Source organism: Triturus cristatus, chromosome 8 (genome assembly GCF_964204655.1).
Source record: "Triturus cristatus chromosome 8, aTriCri1.1, whole genome shotgun sequence".
Taxonomy (NCBI): Eukaryota; Metazoa; Chordata; class Amphibia; order Caudata; family Salamandridae; genus Triturus; species Triturus cristatus.
In genome coordinates this window covers 1,241,540,280-1,241,564,425 of record NC_140591.1, presented here as the reverse complement: position 1 = coordinate 1,241,564,425, position 24,146 = coordinate 1,241,540,280, and the positions used below count along the sequence as shown (strand labels likewise).

Genomic DNA, 24,146 nt, shown 5'->3' with positions numbered 1-24,146 from the left:
TAGGCTTTCATCAGGACCGATGTAAGGAAGGCGCATTATGGCTCCTTATCTAGTGAGATATTCCCCACTAATCTAATTAGAGTGGTCAAATCCGTGTATCTGTACCTAATTGGAATAGAGAAAACAGTGGTTTTTCTAAATGATTTGAGGGAGCCAATAATCATGAAATTCTGTCCCATGGATTAATTTGGAGCTACTACCTTAATCTCAGGAGAAGTGAAGGTTAAAATAGCGTGGGCTATTTTGGCAAATATGTAGCGAAATATGGGGCGGCTAGGTGAAGGGGGGGATTCATTGTGATTGTGATCGGTCTAAAAGCGTGTGCCATAAGTGTAAACGACTAACAGTTCAAACTAGATTAGTGAAAATTATCGTTGATTGTTAGTCAAATGGTGGCTCATTCGTACTAGCGATTACGTTTCAAAGTTGATGAAATGCAAAAGATTTATGGTATACATTTGAAGATCTTAGTTGGATATCGTCGGAAGAGTGTATCTCAGAGAAACAAACAAATTGTTATGCAGATTTCGATAACATTAGGAATCAAGTAAGGTAACGCCTTTATGGTGATTACGAAAAGTGAAAAGGGAGATACTGGCGTAGTGGATCAGAGAAACACAACGCATTCAATTATCGTGCATTGTTTACCTCATGTATAGAAAGTTTCATGTTCCGGAGGTGCCCGGGGGCGTGAAAGGAAACCGTATTTCTGAAGTTCAGAGAGAGGCATAAGAAAGGAGAATGGTTAGAAACATCTTACTTGGTGTACCTCGGCGTTCTGTTCGTGTCCGCCATTCGTGCTTACCGGTGTTTTCTCGTTCACTGACTTGTTCTGCCTCTGTCCGCTGCGCCTCCAATAGGAAGGGCTAGTTGCGTCTTGCCGTTATCAAGCAAAAGGGGGATTGAGATGGAAGAGAGACTAGTTTTCTTGTGTGCGTTTTTCAGTCGTGGTTGGCATTCACAGTGGTTGGCAAACTCGTGAATGGTGTGAGATGTCAGGGTCATAGTTTTGGAAATCTTCAGATATACGTATGCCCGTAATGTTTTATCTTCATTTCGAGGAGGTGTAACTTATGATAGAGGGCAAATAAAAAGGGGAAAGGGGGGTTGTTTACAGTTATTGATCAATCTTCAGGTGTCAAAACGATTTTTAAAGAAAGTGTCAAAAAAAGAGAGGACCAAAAAATTTTTTTGATCTTCAGATCGATTCAAGGGGTTCAGTTCAGATTATGCCAGTGTGTGCCAAGGGATATTATCATTTAGGCCCTGGTGATCTGTGCCCAGACGGTGAATCCAGCGTTGTTCTTTTTCAAACAAGGTGCGTTCAGCATTGTTATTGACAGTTTTCAAACTCTCCAAAACTACCCATTTAAGGTCATTGGCGTTGTGATTATTCTCTATGTAGTGCCGGCTCATCTTTGTGGTTAACCTCTTGCAGTTCACGTTGCTTTTATGTTCGGTGATCCTTTGTTTTATTTTGCGGCAGGTCATGCCTAAATGCCTTGCCTTGGAGGATTCTTACCTCAGACTCTTTACAATGGCCGAAACCTAGATTTGCTAATAAGAGAACGAGAAACCTCAAGGATTTTCTAGTGCACACTAGACCAGCGCCATATACCAACAAGGAAACAATCACAGCAGCATGGAATCTCGAACCAATCACAGGACACTATCCTTGCGGCACATGCTCAGTATGCAATATGACTAAGGTTACCAAAACCATACAACTTCTCCCCAACCTAACTTGGGCATTACGTCAACACACCAATTGCAATACAACACATGTTATTTACATGATCACCTGCCCTTGCAATCTCAGGTACATAGGCATGACCTGCCGCAAAATAAAACAAAGGATCACGGAACATAAAAGCAACTTGAACTGCAAGAGGTTAACCACAAAGATGAGCCGGCACTACATAGAGAATAATCACAACGCCAATGACCTTAAATGGGTAGTTTTGGAGAGTTTGAAAACTGTCAATAACAATGCTGAACGCACCTTGTTTGAAAAAGAACAACGCTGGATTCACCGTCTGGGCACAGATCACCAGGGCCTAAATGATAATATCCCTTGGCGCACACTGGCATAATCTGAACTGAACCCCTTGAATCGCTCTGAAGATCAAAACATTTTTTTGTTCCTCTCTTTTTTTGACACTTTCTTTAAAAATCGTTTTGACACCTGAAGATTGATCAATAACTGTAAACAACCCCCCTTTCCCCTTTTTATTTGCCCTCTATCATAATTTACAACTCCTCGAAATGAAGATAAAACATTACGGGCATACGTATATCTGAAGATTTCCAAAACTATGACTCTGACATCTCACACCATTCACGAGTTTGCCAACCACTGTGAATGCCAACCACGACTGAAAAACGCACACAAGAAAACTAGTCTCTCTTCCATCTCAATCCCCCTTTTGCTTGATAATGGCAAGACGCAACTAGCCCTTCCTATTGGAGGCGCAGCGGACAGAGGCAGAACAAGTCAGTGAACAAGAAAACACTGGTAACCACGAATGGCGGACACGAACAGAACGCCGAGATACACCAAGTAAGATGTTTCTAACCATTCTCCTTTCTTATGCCTCTCTCTGAACTTCAGAAATACGGTTTCCTTTCACGCCCCCGGGCACCTCCGGAACATGAAACTTTCTATACATGAGGTAAACAATGCACGATAATTGAATGCGTTATGTGTTTCTCTGATCCACTACGCCAGTATCTCCCTTTTCACTTTTCGTAATCACCATAAAGGCGTTACCTTACTTGATTCCTAATGTTATCGAAATCTGCATAACAATTTGTTTGTTTTTCTGAGATACACTCTTCCGACGATATCCAACTAAGATCTTCAAATGTATACCATAAATCTTTTGCATTTCATCAACTTTGAAACGTAATCGCTACTACGAATGAGCCACCATTTGACTAACAATCAACGATAATTTTCACTAATCTAGTTTGAACTGTTAGTCGTTTACACTCATGGCACTCGCTTTTAGACCGATCACAATCACAATGAATCCCCCCCTTCACCTAGCGGCCCCATATTTCGCTACATATTTGCCAAAATAGTCCACGCTATTTTAACCTTCACTTCTCCTGAGATTAAGGTAGTAGCTCCAAATTAATCCATGGGACTGAATTTCATGATTATTGGCTCCCTCAAATCATTTAGAAAAACCACTGTTTTCTCTATTCCAATTAGGTACAGATACACGGATTTGACCACTCTAATTAGATTAGTGGGGAATATCTCACTAGATAAGGAGCCATAATGCGCCTTCCTTACATCGGTCCTGATGAAAGCCTATAGACTACGACAGTAGGCTGAAACATGTCGACCTTTGACATTTAATTTTGATAAGTACGGCAGACCAGTAACTCGGTCTTCCTCCGCACTTGAACTTTTTCTTTTATCCCTCTCTGATCAAGATTTCCAGAATAAAATTACTTTTGAAACAATGATCCAGAGATTTTAATTCACTTGACATGAGCCTTCTCACATCCCTTGATCCTTCATGTCTGGACGCTACTGTCTAACCAGATGGTCTTCCTCCGGGTGGAGGTCAGCATACACACAGAAAAAGACCCAATGATGATGCTGCACTATTACACATAAGCGGTAATCCAGTTCATGCCGCTGTCATACCTGTGTATAGTTATGAGGGTTCTTTTATGAAGGAACCAAGAACAAAAAAGACCCTGGATATACAGGACAAGTGGTCCACTCCCCTTTGATTTTTTGCTTACACATCTCTGTGTGCCATGTCTACAACCCACTGCCCTGGCATAAATCAGTCACCCCTCTAGATGGGTGCACTATTCCAGTGGTGAGGGTACAGGTGCATGAGCCCTGTACCCCTACGGTGTCTAAGTCCATTCTTAGGCATTGTAGGTGCAGTGCTGCCATTAAGAGTATATGGTGCTGGGAGCTTGTCATTACGAACTCCACAGCACCATAATGGCTAAACTGAAAACTGAGAAGTTTGGTATCAAACTTCTCAGCACAATAAACCCACACTGATGCCAGTGTGGGATTTAATGACAAATGCACACAGAGGGCATCTTTGAGATGCCCCCTGAAGAACGACCAGTCTCTGGTGGGTTCCCAGACCGGTACACACCAGCCTGCCACCACGAGACATGTTTCTGGACCCCTAGGGTGGAAGCCTACTCTCCCCGAGCCCAGAAACAAAGCCTTTCCTGGGCGGAGGTGTTCACACCTCCCCCAGGCCAGGAAGAGCCATCTGTGGCAGGGGAGCTTCAAAGGCCTGGCAGCCTTTGTAAAGCAACCCCCAGCCTCTCCTGGTATCAGGAGGAGGCCCCCTTCCTGTCTCCTCTCCCTTTCGGCGGGAAGACAGGCGGGAACAAATAGCCAGCCCAGGAGGTGTGCCCACCTCTGCCAACTCCACCCCTCAGGTGGAGGAGGCGAGGTGAAGCCCACTCTCCAGTGCTCGCCATTTTGCAGATGGCAGGTACTCCCCAATCAGGACTAGGGATTGTGCTCACTCCCACATGTGGGGTGAGCCCACCAAGGGTGTAGTCACCCTAAGGTCAGTAGCCCATTGGTTACTGACCTCAAGACCCCTAAAACACCCCCTAAATACTGTATTTAGGGGCAGCACTGAACCAAGAAAGCAGATTAAGAAACCATAAGAAAAGAAGATAAGAAGAAGGGCAGAAGAGCCGTGCAGAGCTAACAAGAGGATGATGCCCACTGACTTGGCCCCAGCCCTACAGGCCTGTCTCCACTCGAACCTGATCCTGCGAAACCCCGGCGTGTCCTACAGCCAGCAACCTCAAGAACCCCGGAGGACCTGCCTGCCTTCACTTCAAGGACTGAATCTCCCGTGAACAACGGACTTGTTTAAACTGCAGCTTCTGGCTCTGGCTGGATACCGCAAATCCAGCACACTATGCACCCGCCGACCCCGGTCCGAGCTCGAGGGAAACATTCCTCGAGGAGGTCACCCCGGCGACCCTGACCCGAGATCCGGCGACTCCTGACCTTCCTCCAGACAACGCCTGAAGCCTCAATACAGAGGACCCCCCACCGCGACCAGAGCGGGTAAGAAAATCCGACCCTAAAAGGCACCCCTGCACCCGACACCCCACAGCCTTGTGTGCCCCAACCAACGGTGCCTAACTAAGCCAAGACATCCCAACTTACCCCTCAAAGTGGCGGTCGCACCCAGAAGATCCTCGTCCCCGAGCCTGCAGCGTTTCTTCCAACCGGAGGTTCCCCATAGAAAACAACAGGTCGCCCGACATCGAAACAGCACTCTGCACCCGGCCGCCCCAGTGCTGCTGAGGGTGCACTTTTTGTGCCTACTGGTTTCCCCTTTTGCTCTGACCTAAACCCTAGGAGCTTTTCTCCCACAGACGTGTGGCCTGCTAGCCAGCAGCCACCAACCGGAGACCCCTTATCCTCCATAGGATAACATTGGGCCTCAACACTCTGCACCCGGCCACCCTAGTGCCGCTGAGGGTGCAACAACAGTGCGTCACTGACCCTGGGGGACCTCTGAGCCTAACCCCAGCACCTTAACTCCCACAGTCGTTTACTTATCTGCAAACCGATTACCTGTTTTTCCTCCATAGGATAACATTGACAATTTTCCCTAAAAAAAAAAATGACTGTGTAGTTTTGAAAACTAACGATATTCTTTGAAAATTGTACAAATACCCAAAACGCATTTACTCACCTATTGCATTTTCAAACTGTCCTATATCCAGTAACTTATTACTCAAAAGTATTTAATGCTTACCTGTGTCAGGCTTGCTTCTAAAAATAAAACAACAGTATATATTTTTATACAAACACAATTGGCCTAGAGTTTAGTTCTTGAGTTTGTGAATTCATTTGCTGACTGTGTACATCACATGCTTAACACTGTCCTCTGATACTGCCTTACTGCTCGACCAAGCTACCACTATTAGAGAGTAAGTTTCAATCGAACTTTAACCTCTGCCTACCTTTGGGGACTCTTGGACTCTATACACACTGTACCTCCCTTTGGTGCAGTATATATAGAGCCAGTTTCTTACACCCTGTACCCCTCCATTGTCTAAGTCCATTCTTTGACATTGGTAGTGCAGTAAAGCCAGTAAAGTATATGGTCTGGGAGTTTGAACACCACAGCACCATGATGGCTTTACTGAAAACTAGGAAGTTTGATATCAAACTTCTCATCACATTAGACCTTACGACGCCTCCGCTGGCGCTGAATCCATTGGAGACAACTCCGCCCCCTCTGACGCTGGTTGTGTCCCCAAATTACATCGACCCCAGCCTCCCCCCCTCAACTTGGACACAGAGCAGGACCGACGTCGGGACCAGCACCGACCGGTACTTTTGTACCCCTGTTCTCCCCTGGTGTTCCCTTTCGCCCTGAGTGGCTACCAGAGGAGGGTGAGGAGGACTCGGTGGGGTATGTGGACCCTCTGGCAGACCAGTTAGAAGGACTGGAGTGAGAAGTTGGGTGAGGCCAGTGGTCTGGACACCACTCTAGACCTTGGCATAATATCTACCCTACCATGGCTACTTAGGAGGGTGCATCATACGCAGTGGTGTTGCGTAGGGCAGCTAAGGCCTTAAACCTTGAGCTTCTTACGGTGGCGGTCAGGACTAACCTCCTGACCGAGGTGCTTCAACTGGCAGCGGCCTCTTCGGAGCCCCTGTTGCAGTCAGTGAGGCCCTCACGGACATCCTTTTGAACACTTGGTCCAAGCCCAACACAGGGGGTCCTGTGGATAGGATGATTACCCGACGCCACCGCCCGGCCCTGGGCAACCCCATTTTCCTCTCCCAACACCCTACCCCCGAGAGGTTGGTGGTCCAAGCCTTGACTTCCCAGGGCACATTCCCTACCGCTCCACCTGATAGGGAATCCAAGAAGCTGGACCATCTTGGGAAGAAAATGATTTCTTCCTCCAGCTTAGGACTGCGGACGGTGAACACCACATGTCTATTTGGCTGTTACTCCCATTCTGTGTGCAACACGGTCGCGCAGGTGCTGCTACAGTTCCCGGAGCAGCCCCGGGTAGTGCTCTCCCGTGCAGTTGCCGAAGGGAGTGATGCAGCTAAGTTCGCCATACAATGTGGACTGGACACTGCCGACTCACTGGGCAGGACGATTTCAACATTAGTAGCCCTGAGACGCTAAGCTAAGCTTTTCGGGTGATGTCCAAGTGACACTTTTGGACATGCCCTTTGATGGCCGTTGCTTGTTTGGTGAACAGTCAGACAACGTGCTCGACCGCTTTAAGGACTCCAGGGTTAAGGCCAGGTCCTTGGGCCTTGCTTCTACCTCTCGCCCACGCAGTCTGCTTTCGCCCCTTTCGTCGCTATGGAAGGTGTGCCCGCCACGTTTCTGTCCAGAGCCACAGGCCTGCGCAAGCTGTCCAGCCTCTGCGCGGCTGGGGACGTGGGACCCACCGTTGTGGGACCAGCGGGCGGGCCAGTCCACCAGCACCCCCTCTGCAGCAGCCTCCAAGCCCGCTAGTTCGACCTTTCACGGCCACCATTCGCCAGTGGGCAGCAGGATTCTTCATCACCTCCCCCACTGGCCCAACCTCACGTCGGATAGGTGGGATTTGCAGATAGTCCGAAGGGGCTACTCCCTCCCCTTCGCGACTACCCCCTCCCCTTCGCGACTACCCCTCCATCTATGCCACCTCAATTCCATCGCATGTCGGAGGATCACTTGGCCCTTCTTCACCAGGAAGTTACGTGCCTCTTGGCCAAGGGAGCCATCGAGCGAGTTCCTGCCCCAGAAGTAGGTCGTGGTTGTTATTCCCACTACTTTCTGGTGCTCAAGAAAGACAAGGGGCTGCGTCCTATCTTGGATCTCAGGAACATCAACTGCTTCCTCCGGAAGGAGAAGTTCAAAATGTTGGCTTTGGCTCAGGTCCTGTCTGCCCTCGACCCCGGAGACTTGGACTTGCAGGACGCTTATTTTTACATCCCCGTCCTGCCAGCCCACCGGAGTTACCTACGGTTCACGGTAGGCTACGAGCACTTTCAGTTCACTGTGCTCCCCTTTGGCCTTATAAGCGTTCCCCGGGTGTTCACGAAGATGATGGCGGTGGTCGCAGCTCATCTGCGCAGATCAGGGGTTCCAGTCTTCCCATATCTCGACGACTGGCTGTTGAAGGTGGGCTTGCCCCGGGCTGTCATCTCCCACTTCCAGACTACGGCCGACTACGAAGCTTTCAGAATTTAAACACTCAACTAGGTCAGTTAAACACAACTGTCCTATTGTATGCCACCGTTTGTTTCCCAGACATTGCTGGTGTAGTGTTGTTTTATGTCTTCTAATGTGTAGTCAAGCTTGTTTCACACTAGTGGTTTGTTATAATTTAGCTCTTTCAGTACTGTTTTATGTCCATGATATTAGTTCATTAAAACAGCAGCATGTAGGTGTGTTTTAAATGCAAAAATAACTATTGTGGTAACTTATCTATATTCTGCATGCAATTTACAAGGGTAAATAATGTGCACATTTAGAAATGTTGTTTTATTAATACAATCTTTTTACATTTTAGCCTTTTGGCAAGCAGGCAGGAACATCAACAGCATATCCTCTTACTTCCCCACCGGCTTCCTATCACAATACAGTGACCCCATCTCCATCCATGATGATCACACAATCACCAGGTGAGGAGTGTCTGTGTGCTGGATAAACGTACTGTAAAACTTTTGTGAGCAAACATAAAAATAATTTTACTTGATCTAACAAGTGGTGGCATCAGGATATGTAATCCTTTCCAATCGAAAGAGGCCCCAGCTCCCTAGGGACCCCTTTATCTATGATTGAAAGAGAGTGGAGCTTACTAAAGACCATCTGAGAGTTTTCACCTTATACTTTGCTCCCCTCCTCAGGTGCTCACACTGTTCTAATAGGTTGTGTAGCCTGTGTTTTGCATTATTTACTTGTTTTAATGTTGGTATACCTTTTATTGTTTTTTGCATAGCTCCCGTGTGCCTTTGAATTTGGCCCACATTTTTTTCACTGGCCTCATCCATTGGTCTGAAATGGGCCCTTCTTTATCTTCATCCAGCCATCGAGCAAAACTACAAAGCCCCAAAATTAAAATGTTAATAAGCATTAACTGTAGTTTGGATTTGGAATTTGCAGCTTTCACATCAACTTGCTTCTCTCTGATCACGTGTCTCAAGTATCTAGTTTCATGAGAGTGGGGAGTGTAATCTAAGTGGTTATTTTAGTCTCTATTTCCTTCCTATTCTTCCCAGATTACCATTCATTTGAGACATTTGGTGGTGCTTTGTCATTTTGACTCTTGAGCAATGAGAAGAAGTTTAAACAAGCAATGTATTTGCCTTGCACATCTAAACATAATTTGAACGATACTGACTTGTGGAAGCACAGTTCAGTTGTGTCTGAACTACCTATCTAGAGATAAATGAACTTTTATTTTTTCTATGTTATTGTTTAATCTATTTGAGCTGGATGTGTACTGCACTCAATTCTCCAGAGATGGATTTTTGTAATTGTTCACAGTAAGTTCTGATGCACTTTCCTAGTCTCGTTCGGAGATGAGCTCGGATGTCTATCTCAGCAAATAAACATAATAGCAGATATAAATTGATATAAACCCATTGGAAATTATTTAAGTTTAAATGTTTTTATTGAAATTTTTAAAACGGAGGAAGCATTCAGTGGCAGCAGAGAGAGCTTTGCAGGTAGAGAAGCAATCCACAGTTACAATCATAGGCTGGGGAAGCATGACACAATCGGTAAGAATAAGAGACAATAGCCATGTGTGCCATAATTAATAGATTACCACTTTAGAAGGTGTACCCCCGTAAAACACCCAAAACAACAACCCCCTCCCCCCATCTCGTCCGGTAACTTCTGTAGCTCCTGAAGTGCACCTCATTCCTGCCCCCTTGGCTTCGCATATTGAGCAGTTGGGGAAGATGATGTGTTGTGCCAAAGATCTGAGAGACGCAGCACTCGCAGATATTTGGGCTTTGTGATTTCGTGGAATTCTGACTAAAGCAGTGTTATGAAGGGGCTCCACACTTTCTGAAAGGAAGCCGAGGAGTTGTTCAGGGTGGCCGAGATACGCTCCATCCCCAGAATATACCAGAGACTATGCAGCCAACCAGTGTGTGTAGGTGAAGTGGTGGAACCCCAGTGAGACAATATGTTTTGTAGCGCTGCCCCGAGTGCCATACCCATTTGCCGTCCCCCTCATGCTTTTGAGTGGATACGTGATGGGGTTAGGGAGACCTAGAATGACGTAAACAGGAATTCTTGGGATTTGTGTGTCAAATAAGTCATCTACTGTGTCGAGGATCGTATTCCAGTAAGATGAGAGCCTCGGGCAGTCCCACAGAATGTGTAGAAGCGTTCCATCGTTACCACAGCCGTGCCAGTAGGCAGGGCTCCTCAGCGGGTTTCCTTTGTGGAGGCGCACTGGTGTAAGATACCAATAAGTGGCGATTTTCATGGCGGTTTCTATGCTAGCTACACTCTTGGCTGTATGTTTGGCCCTGTAGTAGATGCCTTCCCAGTCCTTCTGCGTGAGGTCGCCCCCTAATTCCCTCCCCCAGCGCTGCTGACTCGGTGTGGGCAGGGGCAGTGTCGGAGCATGTCATACTAGTCAGAAATCATGCCCTTGTCGTCAGTCTTGGTGAGTAGCCACCTCTCATATTTGGTCAGTCGGCATCCTCCTTCCGCCCTCATCTCTGGCTGGAGTACCCAATGCCGCAATTGCAAATACCGGAAGCGTTCCGTTTCGGGTATCCCATAATCCTGCTTTTAACTGGGGGAATGAAATGACACCCGAAAGATCGAAGAGATGACCCACCGATCGGCACGAAGTGTCCTGCCAGGCCACATATGCGTTATCGGACCAGCCCGTGGTAAACTCGCTATTTCCGAAGAGTGGCGTCAGGGGGGATGGGAAAGTAGTAAGTTTCCGGGCGACCGCTACTCCATCCCAAACCGACATCACCGATTTAGTGATGGGAGATCTCATCAGGCTGCGTGGGCGCTGAGCTTTTTCAAGGAACGGAACCTTCCAGAGAGGGATGCCTGCCAGGGCTCGGTCTTGTAAGAGCAGTCTTTTTTCCGATTCTAGCCTTGCCCATTCCACCAGGTACCTCAGCTGGTCCGTCTGTAGTAGCTGAGAAGGTTGGGAATCCCCAGCCCTCCCTGCTGGGGCCGGCTGTACCCTAACGCCTTGCTCATACGGGGTCTAACCCCAGCCCAAATGAACTGGTTGATGTCTCGCTGCATCGAGGCAACCAACCTCGGGGGAGGCAGTGCCGACAAGGTCTGGAACAAGAAGAGAGCCCTGGGGAGAAGCGACATCTTGACCGCCGCCACCCTGCCTAGCAGAGAACGGTGGTGTTTACCCCAGGCACCCACGTCTTGCTTCGACTCGTTTCGCTAATTTGGAATAGTTTAGTTGGACCGTCTGGAGCACGGTCGCCGCCAAGTCTAATCCTAGGTATGGTATGGAGGCCTCTAAGCAGATAGCGGACAAGGAGTTGTCGTGCGAGTGGGGGGGGGTGATGACTCCGGATTCAGGTTGAGGATGAGTGATTTCCCCACATTAACTCGATAGCTGGATACTTTGTCAATGGTATCAAGTTCCGTCAAATAGGCCGGAAGCGAGATACTCTGGTTCACCAGCGCCGCTATCACGTCGTCCGCGTAGAGGCTAATAGGGTGTGTTTCCCCTCCGAATGGGATGTCTTTAATAGTGGGATAGTCCCTGACCCGCTGCGCAACAGGTTCAATATACAGGGCAAATAATAAGGGAGACAGGGGGCATCCCTGCCGGGTTCCCCTCTGGATCGCGAACGGTCGCGATGAGGTGCCATTTACCCTGATGGAGCCCGTAGGGCTGTTGTAGCAGCATCCGACTCACTCCTGGAACTTCTCCCCTTGTCCAAATTTAGTCAGTGTAGGGCCCAAGAAACGCCAATCTACTCGGTCGAACGCTTTTTCAGCGTCTACCGTCAGCAATAGCGCGTCCATTCGCGTTTGGTGGGCTTTGTCAATGAGATGCAGTATCCTCTTGGTGTTGTCCCCGCATTGGCGAGATTGAATGAACCCGGCTTGATTCAGTTCTATCAGGTTGAGCATGTAGGGGCCCAGGCGAGTGGCTAGTATACCTGTGAATATCTTAAAGTCCACATTGAGAAGCGAAATGGGGCGGTACGAGCTGCATTGCAGCCGATCCTTGACGGGCTTCGGCAGGACCACCACGGCCGCCTCAAGCATCGTGGTCGGGATTGGATTCTCCCTACCAAAGGAATTGAACAGCCTTCCCAAAAGCGTGGCCAGGACGTGACACAATTTCTTATATTACAGGGCTGGGAAGCCATCCGGTCCGGGAGATTTGAGCAGCTTGAGGCGCGAGATTGCCGTGATTTCTTCCTCGATCCGGATGGAGGCGTCTAGCATTGCCGCCTGATCCGGAGTGAGCATGGACATAGTGACTGATTGAAGATATTCTAGGGAGTCCCGGTCAGAGGAAGCATCAGCAGTGTATAGTTTCCGATAGTAGTCCCGGAAGGTCTGGGCTATGTCATTATCTCCCGTGATTTCCTCTTGATCTTCTCCCCGCAGTGAGATCACTTGAGTCCGTTGCCTCAGTGCCCTTAGTCTATTGGCCAGAAGGTGGCCTGTACGGTTACCACCGACGTAGTACGAGTGTTTTAGCCTGGCCGCCGCGTATTCCGCCTTATCTAAGTCGATCCCTGCTAATTGAGCCTGTGCAGTCTTGAGTTGTCTCCACACTCTGGGAGCCCCAGTCCTGCTATGGACCCTTTCCAATTCCTGCACTTGAGTGGACAGGGCCTCTCTCCACTCTTTGCGTTCCTTATTGTCAGCCGCTGCTATAGCTATCAGCTCTCCCTGTACCACCGTCTTCAACGCTTCCCATAAAGTCGTCATTGCTATGTCTGGGGAATCATTGAAGGCTAAATAGTCCTGGATGTAGTTAGTGAGTTGTTGCTCTACAGTTTTCTTATGGAGCATGGTTTCCTTGAGTTTCCAACAGCCCCTCGGTCGTGGGCCCATTGGTAACGTTATAGACACTGTCAGCGCGTCATGGTCTGAAAGGGCGGCTGGCTCAATGCTCACTTCCTTCACTACCCCTCCGATCTCCCTTGTGTCTAGAAAATGATCTAAGCGCGCGTTTGCTCTAGGTATGACAGAACAGCTCGCCTTTTAACAGGGCTGTTGAGCTCTTTAACATTGAGTATTAGTATCGTCACGTCTCTAGTGACCATGATCCTTGACGACAGGTAACGCTCGAGAGTCCCCTAAGACCTTCCGGTTCTCCCCATGGGGAGGCCCCCGCTCCTCAGCGTGGGAGTGTGTGGGCTTGCATGGTAATACACCTCGAGCAGCCAAAGAGGTGTTTCGTTGAACATCCTATGAACCGGACCCCGTTCTCTCCCCCCCTCCCCCCAACATGTAGGCAACCACCCCCCCTGAATGAACCAAAAAGCAACATCGCAACAATCCCAGCCCCTGAGGCCCCCCTCCCTCTCCCACCCTAACCCCAAGCTCGATCCCCACCCCGGTCCCATATTGTCCAGGGCTCGCTGACCCCCTCGTGCGAGTTCGTGGTAAAGTTCTAGTTGAAAGACTTCGTGCGGCCACCCGTCCCGGTCCCCCAGCCCCCTGAGTTGTGGGTCCACCCCCATCCCAGCCGCTAATGAAGTACTTAGCTGTCCCTCAAGTGAAGTTTCACGGGGTTTAGAGAGAGACTTCAGCACTATCTGTCGCTCCAGCACCTTCGGCGACGGGTCTGGTTTCATTGCTCGCTCTGTGCCTCGCCTCCCCGGTACCTTCTGCCATCGTTCCCGGGGGGTCTACCTTTGTGCCGGTGTTGCGTCATCCAATTGTGGAAACTCGATGCCCAGAATCTGACAGGTGTCCCGCAGCGAGCGAGATTGGCAGAGTTTACCCTGCCACTTAAAGATAAGCCGGAAGGGGTGTCCCCACAAGTACGGCACCCCCTGACTCCAAAGATACGCCGTAGCCACCTTAAAGTCTCTCCTCTTCTGAAGAGTTATCAGGGCTAAGTCCTGGTAGAGGGCTACCTGGAGGTCCTGGTACATGAGAGGCTGTTTATCCCTCGCCGCGCGCAGAATGCGTTCCTTCAAGCGGAAGTCCGGCAAGTAGGCTAACATGTCCGGGGGGTGCCGGCGCTCTTCGCTGGAGCCCCTGTCAATACGGAGCTCAAAGTCCTCGGACTCACCCAGGACGAAACGACAGAGGCCTTGAAGGTAGGTGGCAGCGTCTGACCCCTCCGTTTGAGATGGCACTCCCTTGATCTGTATGTTATTTCGACAGGAACGATTCTCCAAGTCTTCGGCGTGGGACTGGAGATCAATCTGTTGTTCCTTAAGAAGGAGAACCTCCTGCTGCAAGTGTTCTACCTCCTCGGACCGGGCTTGATCCTGGTCCTCAAGCGCGGCCACACGTTCGCCCACCGCGTCTACATCTCTTCGCACCTCCTTGATCTCACGTGCGATGTCGCCCTTCAGTGTGCGGAAATCTTCGCGGAGGGTGCCAAAGAGTGTCTCCAGGAATGCGTGGGTAACCGGGGCATCCGGGGTGTCGCTATCCGCTCCTGGATGCACTTGCGGTAAAGACCCTCCATTTCCCCCACCCGGCGGCGGGATCTTAGTCAGCATGTCCTTAAGAGACCTGTCCTTTCTCCCCCTGCCCGCTGCCATGTTCCTTGCTGGAGCGATCACCCCGCTTAGGCTGTCGGCGGCAGGGCAGCGGCACCGTTGTGTCTCCTCGATACTCGCTACTGTCTCAGAGGACGAGCACTTTCCGGGCCGTGCCGGCTGAGCCTCACGGTGCGCACCCCACTCTACACCCGCTGGGCTCTAATCAGTTGCTGGCATCCCCAGGCCCAAGTCTCCCACACAAGGCAGTCTCGTATCGGGGGCTCCACTCCTCCTCACCGCCAACTCAAGACCCAGCCATGTGTGTGCAGGCCGTCCGGTCACCAGGCGCCAAGATGCACAGCCACAGGGGCCCAGCCCAGCCTCCAGAAGTTGCCCCAAGGGCTGGGGGGGGCGACAAGGCCCAATGCCGAACTTCGCAGCCCCGGCGGGGCCCTCCCGACACCCGGGGCCCGCTCACCTGGTGCCGTCCTTGTGCTTCCAACCGGCAAGCAGCTGCTCTGTCGCGCTAATTCTGCTCCGCACCCCAGGGCTCAGATGGGATCCAGCAGTGTGCCCCTTACGGTGTGCTGGCAATGGTCTCAGCGTCACCGGCGATCCGCAGTGCCCGGCAGGCGGCGTCTCACTCCTTCCAGCCACCACTTCCCAGGGGGAAGCCCCGCCACAGGCAACAAGTCCGGCACCCAGCCCCTCACCTCATGGGTCGCTATCTGCTCCCAGGCTCCGCGCTGCTGCGTGGGATTCGCACTGCTCCGTTGGTGAGCACAGTTGCAATTAGCTTCCTCGGCAGCCGCGACAGGCCCGTTCACTCGGCCGTCCGCGGAGCCGCCGCCATTTTGAGAGCGCCGTGAGCGCCTGGTCAGCAATACTACAAGCTGAAGGGGCAATCTCGGGGCCGAGGCACGTTCTCACCAGGACCTCCCGGATCCGCTCAGTCGTTTGGCTCGGGATCCGCACACCTTTGAGGGACAAAGCGCGCAGAATTGGCTGAAATAGCTCTCGGGAGCGGGGAGACGATTGGGACCCGTCTCACCCGTTTGCCATCTTGGCCACGGCCCCCATTGGAAATTATTTAAAATACAAACATATTTGAAGACCTGGTTCCATGTAAAATAGTATATTGAAAATAATTTTTGTTAAGTTTGTTTGTTAGTTCTGCATCATGTTTTGGCCCTCTAATTGATGACTGAGTTTCTCATTAAACAAAGGTGCTTTGTATTCAGCAACTTGTCACTTGTTAACTTTTGGCTGTGGTGGATATAATTTATTTGCAAGTATTTTTTTCTTTTTAAAATTACAGATTAGCATAACAAACTATAAAATATTGTCAAAAGAGGAGGATAAGGCCCTGGTCGGTCCCCGGAACAGCATGCTTCATACCGCCCTATTTCCCTCCTCAATGTTGAGGCCAAGGCCCTAGCTAATCGCCTCCTGCCTCACATTTCGGCTTTGGTTCACCCGGATCAGGCCAGGTTCATGCCCCAGAGGGCGACGCGACACAACATACGGCGGGCACACGTAGCACTGGCGGTGGTCCGGCAGACGGGGGAGCCGGCTGTGCTCCTACTGGCGGACATGGCCAGGACGTTTGACTCCCTGAGCTGGGTTTATCTGTTCGCCCTCCTTCGTCTGCTTAATCTCGGCCCTCGGTTCCTGTCGAATGTGATGCTCTTGTATACCGACTTGACAGCTTCGGTCCGCGTGGCAGGAGCAGTCTCGTCCAGCTTTCCTATTCGACGTGGTACCAGACAGTGGTGCCCCCTGTCTCCCTATCACTTCGCCCTCGCCATGGAGCCGTTGGCGGCCTGGGTGCGTATGGATGCACAGCTGAAGGGATTTGAGTGGGCCCCTGGCCTGTCGGACAGGATCGCATTATATGCGGATGATGTCCTCTTCTTCTTAACGGCATTGGACAGGTCGGGCCGCGCATACTGGAGATACTGCAAATTTTCGGGGAAGCGTCCGGGCTGTATATGAACCCCCGCAAGTCCACACTGTGGGTCTTGGGACCTCGGGTGAGAGTGGGCACGTGGGCGTCTGCGCTACAGGTGGAGGGAGGGCTTAAGTATCTGGGAGTCTTCCTGTCGTAGGTGCCGACGCTATCGTGGGAGCGGAACTTGGCACCAGTGTGGGAGCGCGTACGTGCAGACATTACGACTTGGTCCCGTATGCCACTGACTATCTATGGTAGATCGGCGATCTTTAAGATGGTTGCGCTCCCCCGCTTGCTCTATCAATTGCAGAATCACCCGTACCCGATCGCGCCTCGCTGGTTCCGACTGGTGAATTCGTCGCTGAGCCGGTTCCTGTGGGGGCAGGGGGCGGTGCGTGTGGCGTTGCGCACATGCTTTCTCTCCACTTACTGTGGAGGTCTGGCGACCTTAGACATTCTTTCATACTACCAGGCCTCACACCTGTTAGTCCTCAATGAGTGGTGGTATGGGGACAGGGGGGACCCGGCTTATGCGTTGGAGCGGCACCTCTTGGGGCGGTACACTCTCCACACAATCCTCTATTCGGCGAAGTTGTGGGGTGTGCTGCCGCCGGTGTCAGGGGTAGTCTTCCAGGTCTGGCGGCAGTCTCTAAGAAGAATGGGGTGGTGGAATACACTAACCGGGGAAACTTCTCTGTGGCACAACGGACGCCTGCCTGACCTGGCGGCCCTGCAAGGTTTTAGCGGATGGGATGCCATCGGCATTTCCACCCTGGGTGATGTAGTGCGGAATGGGTCCGTTAAATCGTTCCGGGATCTGCAGGAAGAATTTTGTATGCCTCGGACACAGTTTTACCGGTACCTCCAGCTCCGTCATGCGCTTTCCTCCAGTCTGGAGGGCCTCGCTTCCATCCCCGAGTTTAGCCCGTTGTAGGTGAAGGTCTTCATGGGTGACCTTGCAACCAAAAAAAATTTGCGGATATATCAGTCCCTGGTCACCCACAGTGTGCCTACATTGGATAAGCTGCGGAAGGTGTGGGAGGAGGACATGGGTACACTGGAGGAAGAAGATTGGAGGGAGGCCCTAGCCTCCCCCCGGGGAGCGGACATAGCAATGCGCCTTGGCCTTATCCAATTCAAGTACCTCCACCGGGTTTACTATACTCGGGTTCGACTGTATCGGGCGGGCCTGGTTGCCTCCCCGGAATGTCTCCAGTGTGGCGGGGCAGAGGCCACATTCCTGCATACGGTTTGGCAATGCTCGTCGCTGGATCGTTTCTGGAGGGAAGTCTTTTCTTGTCTGTCTGAGGTCCTGGGGTGGATGCTCCCACGCACGGCACAGCTTGCTCTGCTACATGTAATGGATGGTATCGGGGGCAATATTTATAAACGGCATCTTATGCAACTGGGCCTCACTTTGGCGAAATGTGATGTTGCTAAGATGTGGAAGGACACGCGGGCTCCCTCGGTGGCCGCCTGGAAAAATGGCCTGGACTTCTGCATGGGGCTGGAGCAGCCCATCTTTGTGGCCCGGGGCTGTCCGTGTAAGCATTATAAAATATGGAAGAGGTGGGCGGACTATAGAGGCCTGTGGCTGGAGCCTCCGACTGCAACAGACGATGTCCCAGTGGAATGAGGGTAGGGATGGGGTGGCTGGGTCTGATGCCTGGGGGTCGGGGGGGTTGCCTGGGGTGTGTGTGTGCTAAGAGTGGAATGGTCTTTCCTCAGAGCGGGTAGTATGTCTGTTTCTTTCCTTTTTGGTCCTCGGTTATTGGCGGGTGGCAATCATCGGTGGGAATTGAGCAACTCGGGGGGAGGGGGGGGAGTTGGGGTGTTTGAAGTGGATATCCGGAATGGCACTTAACGTCAAAGATTGTGTTTGCTTTACTTATAAAAAAAGTAATTTGCGGTCATGCCAGAGCCCTGTGTTTATTGTGCAAATGACAATAAAGATCTGTTGTAAAAAAAAAAAAAAAAAGGATGATAAGGGAGCCGTAATAGATAAAAAGTCTGTAAAATCGAAGACACAAAGTATACATGATCAATTCTTAATCTTCTAGTGTATCAGTATTTTAGTACATTGTAGCCATGAATTCATCTCCGTGCATAGCGCTGTTTTACGTATGTGGTGATAAATATTTCCACAAATTTCATCTTGAGAGGCTCTGACTCTCTTAAACCAAAAGTTCATCCTGCTAGTCATGTTTCCAAGTCTTTATACAAATTGTGCAGACGTATAATAACACTATCCAAGTTTGATATGGGTGCTTATTTAGTTTGTATGTCACAGTATGAATTTGCGTAAATATTCAGTTAGTAATATTTTTTGGTATCTCCTTAATCACCAATCCCCTTTTTATGCATGTCCTCCTTTGCCTTGTGCATAGTTGTCACAACTAGCGCAAATGGTTTACCCAGCAACATGTAAAAACTGCAAATGGTAGCCTCGTCAAAATTATATCAAAAGAGGAGGATGAGGTAGCAGTAATTGATAAAGTCCATAATATGCAAAAGTCTAAGAGCAGATGACCAATTCTCAATCTTCCAGCGTCTTTCAGTTGAGATAATTCACCCTGCTCCTATACAGTTCCATACCATTTATCACCAACCTGGTGATGACAAAAATTTGTGAATGTTAATTCAGGAAAATATCCTGCTAGATCAGCTCCAGTAACACTTGAGGTGCGGATGCTGCACAGAGATTGGAAATTAGTGGATGAGACAATCCATGTACTAAATAAAGGTGACTGATGTATTTATCTTCATTGACTTCTTGGCTACATTTGACACAGTAAAGCATGTTACTTTCCATAAGGTACTCAAAGATAGAGTGGGAATGAAGTGCACAGTCTTCAATCAGTGTATCTAAAAACTGACTGCCTCTCTGACCCTGTGAGGATTCAACTAGAAATTTCATAAAGCACTCTTCTCTCTCTTCAACTTTTACACGGAGCCTCTAATTACCGATTTGACTGCCTCTTACATCTCTGACCGCTTTTATTCATATGACCCCTCTATTCCCAGAAATTCCTTCCCTAAACATACTAAGTTAATTACGGTATACAAGCCTGGATAGCTAGAAGATTTCCTCTCATTATCCCCACACTATCCTATCCAGATTCAAACTTGTCTCCTGTAACATAGCGGGTTAGGCTGTAAATCATGAGTCTTGGTGTATGTCAAATTTCTTGGCCCCTTCGTGGACAAAAATGTTTCAAGCTAACATCCGTGCAGAGTCAAGAGTTACAATTTCAGCCCATCTCAAATTGAAACTATACCTTTTACCTTAAACAATATGTTTGTAGCTTGTGTGGGTGCAGCTACACATGCTCTGCATACTATTGTCATCTAGTGTTTGGCCTGGAAGTTTGTAACTTGTTTTTCTACGACGAAGTCTTTCAAGTCATGAGATTTAGTGACTACTGCCTTAGTTAGCAATGCGCATGAGCACTGGCTCCACTGATATATTATTTTGCGTACAGCGGATGAGCATAGAGAAGGAGCAGTAGAAATGAGTTTGGTGGCCATGCAAGAATCTATATACGAAAAGTTAATGTGAAAGAATGTTCATCTGCAACAACCGAAGGCTTCCGGGGAGGTGGATAAGCACATGTGAATCTACAGCACAATACACTAGGAACAGATACTTACAGGGTAAGTAACATATTCCGTTCATAGCATGTGTGGCTGTAGATACGCATCCTCTGCATAGACTGTAAAGCAGTATGTGTTTACAAATCACTACTGTGTGGATGTCTTAGCATGTCAACAGGCTAGAGTTAGTGAAGCTGTTCTAAGAAATGTATGTTCGAGGCATATGAGCTGCAGATCGTACACTGTGCATAGATCGCCATCTGGTGTTGAGCTCGGATGCTTGCACCTTGTTGTCTTGGAAGAAGTCTTATGTAGTCACAAGATAGGTGACTCCTCCCTTGGTCGATAGTGCGCATGGGCATCGACTCCATCCTCAGGTTGTTTTTTTCCGCCATCGGGTTCGGATGTAGCTTTTGCGCTCCGGTTCAACACTTTATTTTCCAAACCATTTTGACGCGCAAACTATCTACGGTATTGTTTTTGATTGCGTGATCTTCGACGCGCATCTCAACCACTCGATTCCGGTCGTCGACGCTGGCCGCTGGGCCTATCGATGCTGTCCTGGCCTACAGCTCATGGAAAGGACTCGATTCAAGAAATGCCCCCGGTGTGGAGCGAAATTCCCACACAGTGACCATCACAAAGTCTGTAACCTGTCTCTCGCCCGACCACGACGAGAACAATTGCCAGGCCTGCGCCTCTTTTCGTTCCAAGAAAACCATTGTGATCGCCGGGCCCGACGACACATCATGGCGCAGAGAGCAGCTCCGGCACCAGTGGACATCTTCGACGAAGGCCCCTATGTCCCAGAGGACGATTCCGAGGATTTGGAAAACGTGTCCGAAGCAGACAACTCAAACTCAGACAACCACATCACTCCTGGTCAGCGAGTGAGTACAACTGCCCCAACCCCAACCCCGCCCCAAAAAAAAGAAGGCCCTGGTCAAGACTGCGCCTGCGGGCATCAGTCGCGACCGAAAACAAGCTTCAGAAGCCCCGTCCCCGGCTCAGAAGATAAAGGACAAGCCTTCCGGTAGCTCGGGACCGAGCAAACCGCATATCAATGTCCCGCAAGCGCCTTTGACACCGAAGGCGGGTGAGCAACCTACTCCCAAAAAGAAGTCTGCACCGACCACCTCGATGCCGAAAGACAAACCGTCAGATCCGAAGCCAAAGCCCTCAGAACCGAAGAAGATTCTAGCCTCCATAGCCAAGCCAAAGGACTCCAAACCACCTCCTAAGGCCTCGGAGCAGAAATCCAAACCCTGCTCGGACCCGAAAAAGTCTGCGCCGAAAGCGGTTACTGCAGAGGAAGAACTTTTTCGACCAGATCCTGTCGATCTCAAGCAGTAAAAACTCCATATAGACCCCAAAACAGGACATGTGGCTGCTGTTCCACAAAAGAAGAGGAAGCTGGACACACCAGACACTCCTGCAGTGCCTATAAAGAAAAAAGACTGTGCCACTTCACCTATAAGACCCTCTTCTCCTGTTCTTCCTCCTGAGCCTGTTCTTCCTCCTGAGCCTGTTCTTCCTCCTGAGCCTGTTCTTCGTCCTAAACCTGTCTCTCCCTCCTAAACCTGTCTCTCCTCTACAACTTCCACCACATTCACCACCACAGGATGATGATAATGATGATTTAGGGGGTGGGAGAGTCAACAATGACCCTTTCACTGACCCTGATGATGACACGGACACACCACAGGACGATTGGGACGATTATGATGAACCAATAGATCCCCCAGACCTTCCCGAACCACAACCATATCCAACAAAACCCTCTCCCCCAGATGACAATATTGGTTTTGGTCAGCTGGTTAATAGAGCTGCTGTCTACCATGGTGTTCTCATGCATTCAGACCCTGCAGGCAAGGATTTCCTTCTAGACACCTTCGAACAGTCACAGAAGACTGTCCAAATACTACCAATGCTAGGGGTCATTAAACATGCCCCTGACATATTCAAAGACTCAGTGAGAGCTAGAATTTTCAATCCCACTATTGACAAAAAATATAAACCTGCCCCGATGATCCCATCTACATCAAAGGGCAGCTACCCTTAGACTCACTGGTGGTATCTAACGCTAGGAAACGCGCCAACTCTCAAACCTCCGGTGACGCACCCCCTCCGGATAAGGAATCTAAGTTGTTAGATGCCTCTGGCAGAAGAGTTGCTGCCCAGGCAGCCAATAACTGGCGCATAGCCAACACCCAAGCATTACTTGCTAGGTAAGATGGGGCTCACTATGACCGACTAGAAACCCTATTACAACACTTACCTGATCAGTACAAAACCCAGGCAAATGAGTTAATTCAAGAGGGCAAATAACCAAAGCCTCAATCAAGTGTGCCCTTGATGCAGCTGATAGCCTCTAGGTCTATTAACACTAGTGTGCTACTCAGACGACATGCCTGGCTACGTATTTCAGGCTTTAAACAGGAGGTACAGACAACCATCTTCAACCAGCCGTTCAATCAAGAACAACTTTTTGGACCGGCTGTAGACACTACTCTGGAGAAGATGAAAAAGGACACGGAGACTGTTAAATCCATGGGGGCATTGCAGTCTCCATCCACACGTTGTTCCTTTTGTCGCTCCTTTTATAGAGGAGCATCCAAAAATATTGGAACACAGACCGCCTCCTCTTCCTACAAAAACACCTCACAAACATCCCCCAACAGAGGATATTTTAGAGGTGGATACAGGGGAAATAACAACAAAGGGAGAGGCCGAGGTAACAACAACACACATGCCTCCCCCACTAATAAACAGTGACTTCCCTTCACTCCCTCCAGACTATTCCACTCCGGCCGGGTAAAGACTTTCACATTTCCTACCTGTCTGGGACTCCATCACAACAGACAAGTGGGTAAGACAAATTATCCAGTATGGTTACTGCCTGGAACTTACAGCAACCCCACCCACCATATCACCCAAACAGCGTCCAATGTCCACGGAACACCTTACACTCTTAAAACAAGAGGTTCTCTCACTGCTTCAAAAGCACGCAATAGAGCCAGTTCCCGTACGCAACCGACGAACAGGGGTTTACTCACTATATTTCCTAATCCCCAAGAAGGCCGGGACTCGACCTCAGACCCCTCAATCTTTATATACAGTCGGATCATTTTCATATGATCACTCCAACAAGTCCTCCCACTTCTGCAACAAGGTGACTTCCTTGCCACATTAAATCTCAAGGACGCCTACTTCCACATTCCCATACATCCTACTCACAGGAAGTATCTAAGGTTCATACTGGACGGACAAAACTATCAGTTCAAAGTCCTGCCATACGGGGTGACCACCGCACCCAGAGTGTTCACAAAATGCCTTGCGGTGGCAGCAGCGCACTTGAGAAGACAACAAATCCATGACTTTCCAAATCTCGACGACTGGCTAATAAAAGCCAAGTCATTCAACCAGTGTGTTCATCACACTCCTCAAACCATCCAGCTGCTACACAACTTGGAATTCACAGTAAACTATACCAAGTCACATCGTTAGCCCTCTCATATACATCAGTATCTAGGGGCCACAGTAGACACCTCCAGAGCTCTGGCATATCCCAATCCAGCCAGGATAGCCAGTATACTAGCCCTAATCACCAATTTTCAACCACAGCACTCCCTTCCAGCAAGGGTATTCATGCAACTCATAGGAATGATGGCCTCTTGCATCTTTGTCGTACCTCATGCAAGACTTCAGATGCGCCCCTTACAGGAATGCCTTGCACATCAGTGGAACCAGGCTCAGGGACAACTTACAGATCTGGTGTTGGTGGACAGCCGCAAACATCGCTCTCTGCACCGGTGGAACACACAAACCCTGTTGTGAGAAAGTGGATTTCTGTTGCAGAACCCCCCCCCCCCCCCCCCTCCTTTTTTGTGCCAGATTACTGATGCTCTTTGACTT

General features: G+C 49.6%; 1 protein-coding gene across 2 annotated transcripts in view; it reads left to right on the top strand.

Moving 5' to 3' along the window:
- Nucleotides 1–24,146, top strand: part of MED14 (mediator complex subunit 14) — a 1,045,467-nt gene that overhangs the window by 794,853 nt on the left and 226,468 nt on the right. For both annotated transcript variants that reach the window (XM_085622933.1, XM_085622932.1), the window contains exon 23: nt 8,560–8,671. In XM_085622933.1, coding sequence (XP_085479059.1) covers nt 8,560–8,671 — 112 coding nt within the window. The remainder of the gene's footprint in view (nt 1–8,559; nt 8,672–24,146) is intronic.